The 13,519-nt window shown below is 40.5% G+C and overlaps 1 protein-coding gene across 1 annotated transcript; it reads right to left on the bottom strand.

Moving 5' to 3' along the window:
* Window positions 1–7,599: 7,599 nt before the first annotated feature.
* On the bottom strand, window positions 7,600–8,452 carry LOC142628822 (uncharacterized). The gene is made up of 2 exons (XM_075802858.1): window positions 8,198–8,452; window positions 7,600–7,923 (listed from the first exon to the last, which is right to left on the bottom strand). The coding sequence occupies exons 1-2, from the start codon at window positions 8,450–8,452 to the stop codon at window positions 7,600–7,602; spliced, it is 579 nt and encodes a 192-aa protein (XP_075658973.1).
* Window positions 8,453–13,519: the final 5,067 nt, after the last annotated feature.

Raw genomic sequence — 13,519 nt, 5'->3', positions numbered from 1 at the left:
ACTTGTTGCTGATGATGGCATGAGGAATGAGGGCACTTGGCTTCATGTTTTCTTAACACACCCATGACTCCTTATGCCAGACTAGTAATGCTCCTAAAGGTTCTTTGAGGGGGACCTACCTAGCCTCCCTACTCGAGTTGGATCGATGAGTAGGATGAGGGGGCAGCATGTGGAGGCATCTTACTCCATATGATACCCCAAGGCCATGGCAGAGGAAGGTCATTGTAGGCAAAGATGGATTTTGATAATGGGTAACAGTAGGTGGTGTTGACCCTATGTGGTGGTGCATGACATCGGTGGCTTAGTTGCTTGTTTCTTGTGTGGGCTTGGTGGCTTGAGTGCAAGGCAAGGTTGGGCTACTCTGATGATCAAATGCTATGTGCAAAGTGGCTAGTGAGTGCTAGCTGAATGCATAGACAAGTGCTAGAGGGCTGATAGCAGTTACTTTGGGTGTTGCATGTGGGCATGCTATATGGGTTGTATTGCTAATAGGGAGGCCTTGAGCATGGGCCAAGCCTCCTAAAACGTATGAGAACATGTTGTGTGGGCTACTGGATGGTGGATAGAAGCCCCATGATTTACTGAGACATAGGTTTGTGCATGTGTAGTGCCAGTTACCAAGCAATTCCTGACTTTTCTGATGATTAAACCTATTGTGTAGGGGCTGGAAACATGGAGAGCAGGCCAAGACAACATCAATTTAAGGTTTCCTAAGTCAAAACATAAGTGACAGGTTGTCCAAGACCCAGATAGTTACTAAGCAGTAACTGCCATACTAGAATTTTGTGTATTTAACCCTAAGGCTATTGGGGGTGTCAATAGCAAAGTGTATTTGGTCTTGGGAAAATACTGTGTAATTCTCTAGGCTTGTAAAAGGGTTTCCTTTGAACTTGAAATTAAGTAATAAAGGTTGGGGGTGGGTTTCTTGTAAATATTGTGTGCTTGTGTATGTATACGTCCCTATATATTTGTTCTAAGTGTTACTATAGTGTGTGTGTGGTGTTGACTGAGACTAAGTTAGGGACTTAGGGCCATCATAGGCAAAAATTTTGAGTGAAAGATTGACCCTATGACACACATATTGGCTAATTAATTCTTACACCATGGTTCTTCTTATAAATGAGACTATATAGTGCCATTGGATTACAATGCTCTTCATTTTTTCTCTATGATTGAAATAATAAGATATATAGATAAAAATCATAATTATAAGCCTCAATTTACTCCCCTAAAAAGAGATTATTATAGGTATTTAGTTTGATTATTATAGTAAGAATTCTAATCAAGAACATCAAGGAACTTAACTATACATATGAGTGTGCAAATCCAGTGTTATGAAGAAAAATTGATTGTCCCAATTTATTAATATATTATTTTTCTCATTCATTTTATTCATCTATTTACATTTTCTTATCATATATGTTAATTAATTTAAATAGTATGTAATATAAGTTTGATCGCAATTTATTTGTAAAATCAACAACTTCACAATATTGATTCTTCTCCAAAATAAAAAATAAAAAATAAAAAACTTCACAAGATTGATAAACTATAATAGGATGGTACTCTGGACTCAAAATTAAGCAAACTTATAACAAAACTATAATAAAATAGTATGTAATATGATCGAATACAACAGAAACTACTATAAGATGGCTACTAGATAAATTGATAAGTAATTGGCGATTCTTTAAATAGTATGGTAGGCTTTTCGAACAATTTAAACTATTTGATAACTGAAGGAAAACACATATGTGACAAAATAAATGATAACATATAAAATCAATGGCTATGTTATCAATAAATTGTTTAAATTGTAAGTTTTTGTAACTTAAAATTATCCATAAAATATAAACTTATAAATCATATAGTAAATAATATTCGATTAACACAAAATTTGGCATGTGTATTAGGAGCGTAAAAAACAAGAAATTCAATGATTAGATTTTCAAAATATGTAGTGATGTTTATTTTGCTGAGTGAGGTTGTAGCTTTATCCTTTCAAATATAAGGGAAGATTTTAACCATTTAGCTTTAATAATTCATGCGAAAGATATAGTACTTTAATGTTTTTTTCTTCCTTTTTTTTAGATAAATGTAAATGGTTTATACACATTTCAAATATAAGCAAAGATTTTAATTGATGATGTTGAAAATCGTTAGTGAGTTGAATAGTCCTCAGGTGCCCCTTGGTAACTTGTGCGACACAAATAAAGAGAAGACCTTGCATAGAGCACCAGTGTGGTACCGGCCAAAGGCCCTCCGAAGATTAAGTTAAAAAAGAGAATTATTTATCACTCTAGAGTGCCAGAGCTAGGGTATATTATGCGTACTTTGATTTGTGAGGGCTTTGGGGATTTTATAGTAGTGTAGCGCTAACCTCCGTTTTGTGGTGAAGAAGGTATTTCCTTGTAGGGAAGATTCTCATCAATACACGTATTTTGCGAGATCCTTTCCTTGTAGAGATTCCTCTGACTAGGGTTATTTGTGGGATACAAGATATTTTTTTGCATAAATGTTCGTGGACATCAAGCTAAGCCATGCTGGACCTGTCGACCTCTTCACCTCGTCGGTTAATTGCCTCATCCGAAGTATTCCCGTCGTCTTTGTGGAGACGCCTGTCGGGTACCGTGGGGTTGTTAGCTCCTTGGTGGCGTCTCTTCAGATCTCCTTTTGCTTATGGGAAGCGAAAGGGTCCATAGGAACCGTTGGCTTCCTTGTGTGTCACGACTTGAAGAGAACACCCTTATCAGCTGCCCCCTGCTCCATGGCTCCATCAAGTCCAACTGACGGATCATGGAGTGCAATCATTAACTACAATTTATTTAATATATTTTTTTGAAAAAAGGGGTGTCATTAATTGCCCTTGAGCGGCTTTAATGCTAGGAGACACATGGCACTGGCCAGTTGGCCTCGTTTCTAACCAAAAGTGTCACTTCGTTTCTTGTGCTTCTTCGTCCTATAAATAGTCCCTTACCTACTTCCATTTCTTCTTATTTCATCTTTGAGAGCCTAAAGAGAAACAAAGCTATCATGCCGTCGTCCAAGCCACCTGTTACTTGTCATTGTCACTCCACAGAGGGACCGTTGCTTTCAATCCATTCGTCTTTTTGTAAGTTCTCTTCTCTTTGCTTTTATTTATACTTTTGCAACCAGTCCCCTTTTTATGTTTTGAGACCCGTTAAGATAGGTTCTTAGAAAAATGCCTACGTAACACAAATAAAGAGAAGACCTTGCAGAGAGCACTGGTGTGGTACCGACCAAAGACCATCCGAAGGTTAAGTTAGAATAGAGAATTCTCTATCACTCTAGAGTGCTAGAGTTAGGGTATATTATGCGTACCTTGATTTGTGAGGGCTTTAGGGTTTTCATAGTAGTGTAGAGTTGACCGTAATTTCATGGTGAAGGTCTTTCCTTGTAGGGAAGATTCTCATTAATACACGTATTTTGCAGGATCCTTTCCTAGTAGAGATTTTTTTTACTAGGGTTATTCATGGGATACAAGATATTTCTTTGCATAAATGTTCGTGGACATCAAGCTAAGCCACGCTGGACCCGTCGGCCTCTTCACCTCTTCGGTTAATTGCCTCGTCCAAAGTATTCCAGTCGTCTTTGTGGAGACGCCCGTCAAGTACCGTGGGGTCTTTAGCTCCATGGTGGTGTCGCTTTGGATCTTCGTCTGCTTATGGGAAGCTGATGGGTCCATAGGAACCGTCGGCTTCCTTGTGTGTCACGCCTTGAAGAGAACACCCTTATCAACTGCCCCCTGCTCCATGGCTCTGTCAGCTCCAACTGACGGATTATGGAGAGCAACCATTAACTGCAATTTATTTATTTATTTATTTTTGGAAAAAGGGGGTGTCATTAATTGCTCTTGAGCGGCCTTTATTAAATGCTAGGAGACATATGGCACTAGCCGGTTGGCCTCGTTTCTAATCAAAAGCGTCGCTTCATTTCTTGCGCTTCTTCATCCTATAAATAGTCCCTTACCTCCTTCCATTTCTCCTTATTTCATCTTTAAGAGCTTGGAGAGAAGTAGAGCTGTCGCATCGTCATCCAAGCCACCTGCTGCTTGTCACCGTCACTTCACAGAGGGACCGTTGCTTTCAATCTGTCCATCTTTTTGTAAGTTCTCTTCCCTTTGCTTTTATTTATACTTTCGTAAGTCGTCCCCTTTTTATGTTTTGAGACCCGTCAAGATAGGTTCTTAGAAAAATACCTTCGTCACTTGTAGGTGGATAGATGTCAGATAGGGAAGCAATGAGTAAACTATCATCGTCAGTCCGTAAGGGTGCGAGTTACGATGAGGTCTTTCCATCAGGGCATGAGCTTGGGGAAGATTATCCTCGGTCCCCAGAAAGGGAGCCGTCCACCCAATCCTTGAGTGATGAAAATGAGGAAGAGGATGATGGAGACGTTGAGGGAGATGATGAGGGAGAAGAGGATGAAGAGGACAGGGAGGATGGTGAGGATGATGAGGATGATGAGGGAACCCATTCTAAAGGAGGAGATCCAGGGGGTCAAGAGGACGGTGGTGCCCATCCCTTCATTCATCCTGCAACAAGGTGTTCAACTTCCTTCGGGACCGTTATCAAATCCTAGAGCACATCCTTATCCGTCTACCCAGGTTGTTTGAAAAGTGTTATTCCGGGAAGACCATGGACGTGGGCATGTACAATGCCATGTTTTCCACAGGACTGAGGCTACCACTGATGGACTTACACCGTCAACTGGCCAATTATTTGGGTTTATCTGTCAGCCAAATAGCCCCTAATGCTTGAAGAGTTGTCATTGGGGCTGAAGTAATCTGGGGTCAGCTTAGTGGCGGGAACCATCGGCTTACCCTTGACGAGTTCTTCTACTACTACAAGCCCCATCACAATACCTCGTCTCAAGGGGTTTATCATTCCCTAGCAAGGAAGACGTCGCTTAGGTTAGTGTCAGACATGCCTGACTTAAATAGAAATTGGAAAGACCTTATCACATTAGATACCCTTCACGTATATTGCGGTGGTCCTGAACTGTCGACTGAAGCCTGTCCTCTACACACTTATTCTCGTCAGCGTAAGTTGTGAATTCCATATCTTTCTCCTGCCGTCTGTCTTTTCCTTTTCTAACATCCGCCCTTTTTCTAAATAGAGATGGAAGCCGGGAGACAAAGGGCGTTGGTGAGGCAAGCTGCTGCAATGTGCAAGCCAAAAGAGAAAGGTGGGTCCTCGGCATTGGCTTAGAAGGTCATCGCTAAGAGGGCCTTGAAAAGAAAAGAAGAAGGCAAAGACAACCGTCTGCATAAGAAAGGGTCAGGCACCCCCGTTGGTGACAAGCAATCGAAACAGCTGTCGCCTCCTAAACCTAGCCATGGAGTTGGCAAAGTGCTAATGACAATGAGGGGTCTTGTTGCTCAAGGAGCTGTCTTCCGTCTGCTTACACACAAGGGATACGCCATGGGGATGGTTGATTCAATCATCAAGGAGACGGATTTGGACCCCTATGCAGATCAAATGACGAAGGACTTAGGGGCATCGGGTTTCTTTGATTTTTCTAGGGTATGTCTCTCTCAAACCACATTTTTATGTGCTACTTGTACATTCTTTTACTGACGGGTGTCTTGATCTTAGGCATTGGTGTGTATGAAGGCTCTGCAAGACAGGTGCATTACCCAAGAAGGGGTGATCAGTCGATATCGAAAGCATCCAGAGATTGAAAACAAGGAGCAGGAACAGTATAAGGAGGCCCTCCATACTTTCAATGAAGAGCTGACATCCATAAACGCCAAGCTAAAGGAGGAGTCTAGCCTTTGAAAAGAAGCAAAGAAGGTGAAGGCAGGTTTAGTGACGGAACTGTCAATCCTCCATGATCAGATGGATATGGCCAAGGCTTCCCAAACCTTTATCGATGCATGCAACGTCTATTATGGTGACAGATTCGAGGACTGCTTAAAGTAAGTTGGGTCTGTCTACCAAGACCTTGACTTATCCAAGATCTCTCTTGACGATCCAGTGCCGACGACTCCTGGGGGTGGTGACACCATCAATGAAGAGTCTGATGATTCTAGTACCGACGACTACTTTGGTCCCTTCTGCTGAGGACCTTTTTGCCCAGAGTGCTATAGACCCATCTGCTCCTTTGATCTCGTCTGCTAAGGACCCTTTGGCCTAGAACGCTGTGAACCCGTCTGCTTTGGATGCTCCATCTTAGTCTCTTTTTTTTTTTTCCTAATTTTTATGTATTCCTTCTTATTTTTAGACAATGGCAAGTGCCAAACTCTTTTTTGAGCTTTACTGTAAACACGTTTCCTTTTATGGGCTTTTATTTATTGTCTTTTTACTATATCCGTCGCTTTCATTTAGTTTTGTTGTTTGAAGATGCTTTTGCAGTGTGTCATTTTCTAATCTATCCGTCTGTCCTGATACTCATTGGTATGTGTGATTGCTCGTTCACCTTAGGGGTCGGACCCGGTAGAAACCTCGAGACTAAGCACCCGTCAGTGTCCTTGGTCATCTGTCACTTAGTAGGCCAAGAGTTGTATTTTTTACAGACCAGGTACCTCGTCGATATCTATAGTTATTTGTTTTAACCCATAAGCAATGCTAAGGCTATCTCCAAAGATCAGATACCCGTCGGTATTTATGGCAGTCTATGTACCTCGTAGGTAAGGATGTGTATGGGCCATCCATCTAGGGAATTACGTAACCCACTTATATGCAATTTAAGCTATCTCTTGGGGGTTTCTCGTATCAGTCCTCTTGTGGACTTGAACCCGTCCACTTAGGGACTTGTATTTGTCCACTTAGGGACTTGTATTTTTCCACTAAGGGACTTGTATCCATCCACTTAGGGACTTGTATACATTTCAAGATATCCTCTGGGATACGTCCATCCACTTAAGGATGTGTCCGTGCATTCCCTTGGGATGTGTTCGTCCACTTAAGGATGTGTCCGTCTACTTTCAGACTTTATAAATTTCAATGCATCCCTTTGGGATGCATCCGTCCAGTTAAGGACTAATAAATCACAAGGAATCCCTTGGGATGTGTCCTTCCATTTATGTACTTGTATAAATTTTAAGGCATTCCTTTAGGATGTATCTATCCACACATGGATGTTAATAAGTTTTGAGGCGTCCCTTGGGATGCATCTGTCCAGTTAAGGACTTAATAAGTCTCAATGCATCCCTTGGGATGTGCCCGTCCACTTGAGGACTTAGTCATAGATGTGGTTTTGTAGAGATGTATATATACACACGACATATTTGAATAACTCCTCTTATTATGATAAATACGTGCGTAAGCCAAAAATTGTTCTTGAAAAAATGAAAAGCTGCCATTTGGGCTTAAAAAGTACTGTAGATAATAAAAAATTAGAAAGAAATAAACTGGAAATGAGGAGTGGTGGTCTGTATGCCATCGTCTACTGGTAGTACTTCTTTAGGTGCTCAGTGTTCCATGGGTGATGCAACTTCTGTCTGTCAAGTGTCTCCAGGTGATAGGTGCCTTTCCTCTGCCATGAAGCGATTCTATAGGGTCCTTCCCAATTAGGTTCTAGCTTTCCTTGGGAGGGCTCTCTTGTGGCACCGATCACCTTCCTCAAGATAAGGTCTCAAACTTGAAAATCCCTGTGTCTGACTCTAGAATTGTAGTGCTTGGTCATGAGGTCCTGGTACGGTGCTAACCTTTGTTCAGTTGTTGCTCTGACATCGTCCACTAGGTCAAGCTGTAGGCGCATGGCTTCGTCATTTCTACCTTCATCATCTTTCTCCACTTTGTAGCTCGTGAGTCCAACCTCAACAAGGATAACGGCTTCGCCCCCGTATGCTAGTCGAAATGGTGTTTCTCTTATAGGTGTTTTGGTCATTGTCTTGTATGCCCATAGTCCACTAATTAGCTCATTCGGCCATATACCAATTGCCCCCTCGAGCTGAGTCTTGATGATTTTGAGTAAGGATCTATTCGTGACCTCAACTTGTCCGTTGGCCTGTGGGTGGGCGAGTGAGGAGTAGTGATTCTTGATCCCCAGCTGTGAACAAAAATCCCTGAATGACTCATTGTTGAACTGCTTTCCATCGTCCGATACTAATACTCTAGGGATCCCCGTACCTACAGATGATGTTTCTCTAGATGAAACTTAGTATGTTTTTTTCTATGATGGTGGCCAGCGCTTTAGCTTCTACCCATTTGGTAAAGTAATCTATACCAACCACTAGGAACTTCAGTTGTCTTGCCACCGTCTGAAATGGACCCATGATGTCTAACCCCCATTGAGCAAAAGGCCATAGAGCTGTCATCGGAGTGAGCTCTTCTGTTGGCATTCTAATGATGTTGCTAATAGGCTTGACATAGGCTTGGGCATCCTTCTGCATGGTAAGCCAATAGTATCCTTCCTGAATCAGCTTGTGCACTAGTGACCGTGACTCTGAATGGTTCCCACAAATCCCTTCGTGAACTTCCCTCATGACATAATCTGCTTTCTCGGGGCTTAGGCATCTTAGGTACGGTTGGGAGAAGCCTTTTTTGTACAAGACATCCTTTATTAGGACGAATCGTGCCACCTAAACCTTCAGCTTCCTTGCGGTCTCCTTACTATCAAGTAGTTTGCTGTCTTTCAAGTACGAAACTATTGGTGTGGTCCAGTTGCTTTTCAAACCTATTTCCTGCACATTGGCGCCGTCTATCAAAAGTGAAAGTTGAACAAAAGAAAGTACCTTATTGGGTATAAACATGTGTTCTACTGACACAGCCTTGGAAAGGCAATCGGCATATGTTCAATCTCGTCCCCTTATGGAGAGTGGAGTGCTATACCTACCCTGCCAGTCTGCCCGTTGGACGATACGTTCATATGGATACTCCATTGGAGATGCGGTTACTAAGGTGAAGACTAGCTTCTCCATTGGAGGGTACTTTTCTATGCCTCAGAGTGCTCGGCTAGTGTAGTATACAGGCTTCTGCACCTTGTCTTCTTCTCTGACTAAGGCCGCACTAACGATAGCTAAGGAGACAGCTAGGTAGAGAAATAGCTCCTCCCTAGGTTTGGAAGGACTCAGCAACGGCGGGGAAGAGAGGTTCGCTTTTAAGTTCTCGAATGCTTGTTAACACTTGGCCATCCACTTAAAGGACTTCTCCAACGTATGAAAGAAAGGCATGCATTTGTCCATTGCCCTTGACACAAACCTGTTCAGAGCCACTACCTTGCCGTTGAGGCTTTGCACTTCTTTTACATTCCTAGGTGGTGCCATCTCTACTAGGGCCCGGATCTTGTCTAGGTTGACTTCAATGCCCCTCTGAGACACCATGAACCCTAGGAGATTTTCAGTCGTTACCCCAAATGCACATTTGCTTGAATTGAGCTTCATGTTATAGGAGCGGAGGGTATCGAAGGTCTCCTTGAGGTCATCCAAATGGTTGTCCTCCTGTTGACTTTTCACTAGCATGTCGTCCACGTAGACTTGGACATTCCTCCCAATCTGATGTGCAAACGTTTTGTTCTTGAGCCTCTGATACATTGCACCCACGTTCTTAAGGCCGAACGACATCACTTTGTAACAAAAAAGGCCTTGGCTAGTGACAAATGAAGTTTTCTCCTGATCAGCCTCGTCCAGCTTGATTTGGTTGTAACAAAAAAAAAAATCCATAAAACTCAACAACTGGTGTCTTGCCGTTAAGTCTACCAGGACGTCGATCCACGGGAGTGGGTAGCTATCTTTAGGGCACGCCTTGTTTAAGTTCGTAAAGTTTACACACATCCTCCACTTTCAATTGGCTTTCTTGACCATCACTACATTTGCTAACCAGTCGGGATAGCATACTTCCCTGATGAACTTTCCATCCTGTAACTTGCAGACCTCTTTCGCTATAACCTTGTCTCGCTCCTGGGTGACCACTCGCTTCTTTTGACGGATAGGGGGAAAAGAGGGTGATACGTTCAACTTTTGAACCATGATTGAAGGGTCGATGCCGGGCATGTCTTCGTGGCTCCAAGTGAAGACATCCTAGTTCTCTCTCAGGAATGTCATGAATGCTTGACGGACTGTCAAACTAGTGAGGGTGCCGATCCTTGTCGTTCGCTCAGGTTTGGAGTTATCGAGAAGTATCTCCTCCAACCCTTCAACGGGCTCCACAATCATCCGTTGTTCTTCTATACTCATGGTCTGTAAGTGGTCATCCATCTCTAACATCGCTATGTAGCATTCTCGTGCTGCCACTTGGTCTCCACGTACCTCTCCTACTCCGTACCCGGTGGGGAACTTGATCATCAAGTGATAGGTCGAAGTCACAGCCTTCCACAAATTGAGGGTAGGCCGGCCCAGTATGGCATTGTAAGCCGACGAACAATCGACGACAAGGAATGTAACATCCTTAGTAATTTGTTGAAGGGCAATCATTAACTGTCATGGGCAATGTAACTGCACCGAGGGGGTACACTTTCGTTCCTCCAAACCCAACCAGTGGTGCATTGGTCAGTACGAGCTGTTCTCTCTTGATTCTCATTAGCTGGAACGCCGAGTAATAAAGGATATCAGCAAAGTTCCCATTATCAAATAGTACCCAGTGAGTGTTGTAGTCCCCTACCCGTATGCTAACAACGAGTGAATCGTCGTTGGAGTGGTGGAGACGTCGAGCATCTTCCTTTGAGAACCCAAATATAGGGTTGTCGATCCGTGCCATCTTTGGAACGAACCGTCGGCTTCCTTGTGTGTCACGCCTTGAAGAGAACACCCTTATTATTAATCATTTAGCTTTAATAATTCATGCAAAATATAGAATATTTCATTCTTTTTTTTTTATATGTTTGTACCTTGTAGATAAGTGTAAATGGCTTGAATCAATAAGAAATTTGACCAATACATGTAAAAATAGCTAATACCCTATTAATGTTGATGAGCAATGCTACTTTGTCATTGTTCATTTCTCTTAACATACTCATTAGTCACTACTAACCAATGGCTCTTGTAGCCTAATTTCTTCTTAATGCATGCCCATATTAGAAGTGTGTAAATTTCTTAAACCATGTAATAGGCACATATGACACAGGATTAATTGTTCAATACTTCAAAAGCATAATATATATATATATATATATATATATACTCTTTGTTTGAGATGAATAGTAGATCCCACTATCAACTATTCATTTGAGAGAGTTTAAGCATTTGCTGTATTTCAAAAGTACTAAATAATTACACAACACACAGGTTCAAACAATAATTTCACATTAATTGATTGGTCTGTACAAACAAAAGTAGATTATGTCCGTAACCCCGTTCAGGCCACCTTTTTCTCACTTTTTGCTAAGAAAATGAAGGCATATGAACAAGTAGCTATCAATATGGTATCCAAATAAATTTTTAAGAGAGGTAGAGCCACTTGACAATGGTCCCATGCTTTTGTATATTGCAAAATCTAACAAAACATCTTTGTCTCAATCAAGACTAAAGAAGCACATATCGCCACCTTTCACTCAATTTGTTGCTATATTGAAAGTAATGGTGCCGGGTAATTCGACGGACATCATATTAATGTGACTAGAAATAGACAATAATGCAATCGTCCTTGGTCCCCACGTCAGCTAGCACTTATCTTATACTGGGATCCACGTACTTCACGATGTATTATAGACTTTTTTTATTCTTCTTTTGAGAAATTGATGTATTATAGACTCTTACTCTACCTCGAAGGTCATGGTTCTACCTCAAAATTACATTTAATTAGTGGTTAATTCATGTGTGACAGGGTAAAATGTTGACATGATTTTGTTGGAAAAATTGGTTTTGCATCTCATATAAAACACACAGCAGAAGCAACACAAGGATCTATTTCATTCATAAGAGATAACATATAACCTTAAATTCTAGAACAAATAACAAAAAGCGTACCTTGATGCAATAAAATTTAAAAACAAGACTTGAGAGTACCTTCAATTTTCATCTCAATTCTACATGGTGCCAAAAAAGAGTGGTCTCTCAATCAGTTCTTAAGTGTGTTGATTTTCCAAAAGAAAAGTGTATTCAAAACATACTCGAGAGAGAAAAATGTTTTCTCTTCTTTTAATCATACATATGTTTTAACTACCTTAACAGTTACTTTATTTAATAACTCTTATTAAATAAAAATTGATTATCTAATTGGGTTAGCCTTTTGAGCCAGTCCAATTGGGCTTAAGTGTGTGGCTTGTGATGAGACCAAAGGGACTAATAAGGTCTAGCTCCAATGGGCTTTAGACTTATCTGTCAACTCTTGACAAGCCTAAAATTACCATTAATTATATAACAACTACCATTATGGAAATATAATTGCACTCTAGGCCTTATTAATCAATTATATCCCAAAACTCTAATATGATATCATTTTACCCCTTCATGAAATATCCACAATGAACAAAGTCATAATAAACTGTCACTTTATAAACAATCCTTGAGTCCCTGTTTTAAACTTATCTCAAGAGGATATTTCGTGTCTCTATAGAAAGAGATTATGGATTCCATCTTGAGAATGTGTTCCCTCAACACTACGTGCGGTTACCCAACATATTGAGGTTTTGACCGTTAAATTAGATCTTACTCTTGATATATATCAAAGTAACCTACATTTTATGATCAGGTTCACTCTCCTCTCAGGATTGAGAGTTTATGAAATTAGAAGTCGTGAGATTTATTATTTAGGTGACAGTTATAAACTGAATAATTAATCACATAGCAGTCCAGTTCAATATGTCTTACACACTTAAGACACATCAACACATCAACTAGAAGTCTCCACTTCCATGATCACGACAAACCATCTTAGTTGATGTATTATAGTCGTTGCATATGAAACGCCCAATTTCATCACTGACTACGAACTACATTTTGAGTTTACAAGGAACTTGCAATTTATATCTTCTGTAACTAAATCACATAAATCAAATGTAATGAATGTCAAGGACTATGATAATATCCAATTAGTTCAATTACAAATAGTCTCATATAATTAAACAATTTAATTATTTATAACATACCAATAAATTGGATTTTAGGACATAAACCCTAACATATTTTTCATTCAAGAAAATTCAATAGTGCTAGATCTATTTATTATGAGTATTGTTAAAGGTCACACTTAGGTAAACATGGTAAATTGGATCTGATCTGAACTCAAAGGAAAATAACCAACTCAAATCCAAAATTCGTAACCTAGAGCAAAAAAAGTTTGAACCATGACTCGATCCCTTTTTTATGAGTTGACCCAACCTAACCCAACAAACCCATTGCCCAAGCTGTTTTTTAAAACTGTTTTTTGAAAATAAAATAAAATAAAGACTTTGAAATGTCATTAACGTTGTTTGTGAAGAAGAAAGTGAATAGTTTTGAAATCTAGCAAATAATTTCACAAATACTTTACTTCCTAGAAATGAAAAAGGGTCCTCAAACAAAAGAGGCCTATTGTTGTTGTTGTTGTTGTTGTCATCATCATCATCGTCCTTTTGAGTTAATAATGTAGTATGGGGTGTAACCTATAAAAGTTTAGTTTATTAATTGACATGTTTT

The sequence above is a fragment of the Castanea sativa genome, chromosome 3 (genome assembly GCF_040712315.1).
Source record: "Castanea sativa cultivar Marrone di Chiusa Pesio chromosome 3, ASM4071231v1".
Classification (NCBI taxonomy): Eukaryota; Viridiplantae; Streptophyta; class Magnoliopsida; order Fagales; family Fagaceae; genus Castanea; species Castanea sativa.
The sequence above is the reverse complement of the archived record's forward strand: the minus strand, read 5'-3'. Positions and strand labels throughout refer to the sequence as shown.

Excerpts from the sequence above, each read along its gene's own strand:
- LOC142628822 (XM_075802858.1), bottom strand. The coding sequence starts at position 8,452 with ATGAGGGAAGTTCACGAAGGGATTTGTGGGAACCATTCAGAGTCACGG. Across the intron at positions 7,924-8,197 it reads GACAACTGAAGTTCCTAGTG|ACTCAGCTCGAGGGGGCAAT; the intron begins GTTGGTATAGAT and ends AAAATCATCAAG.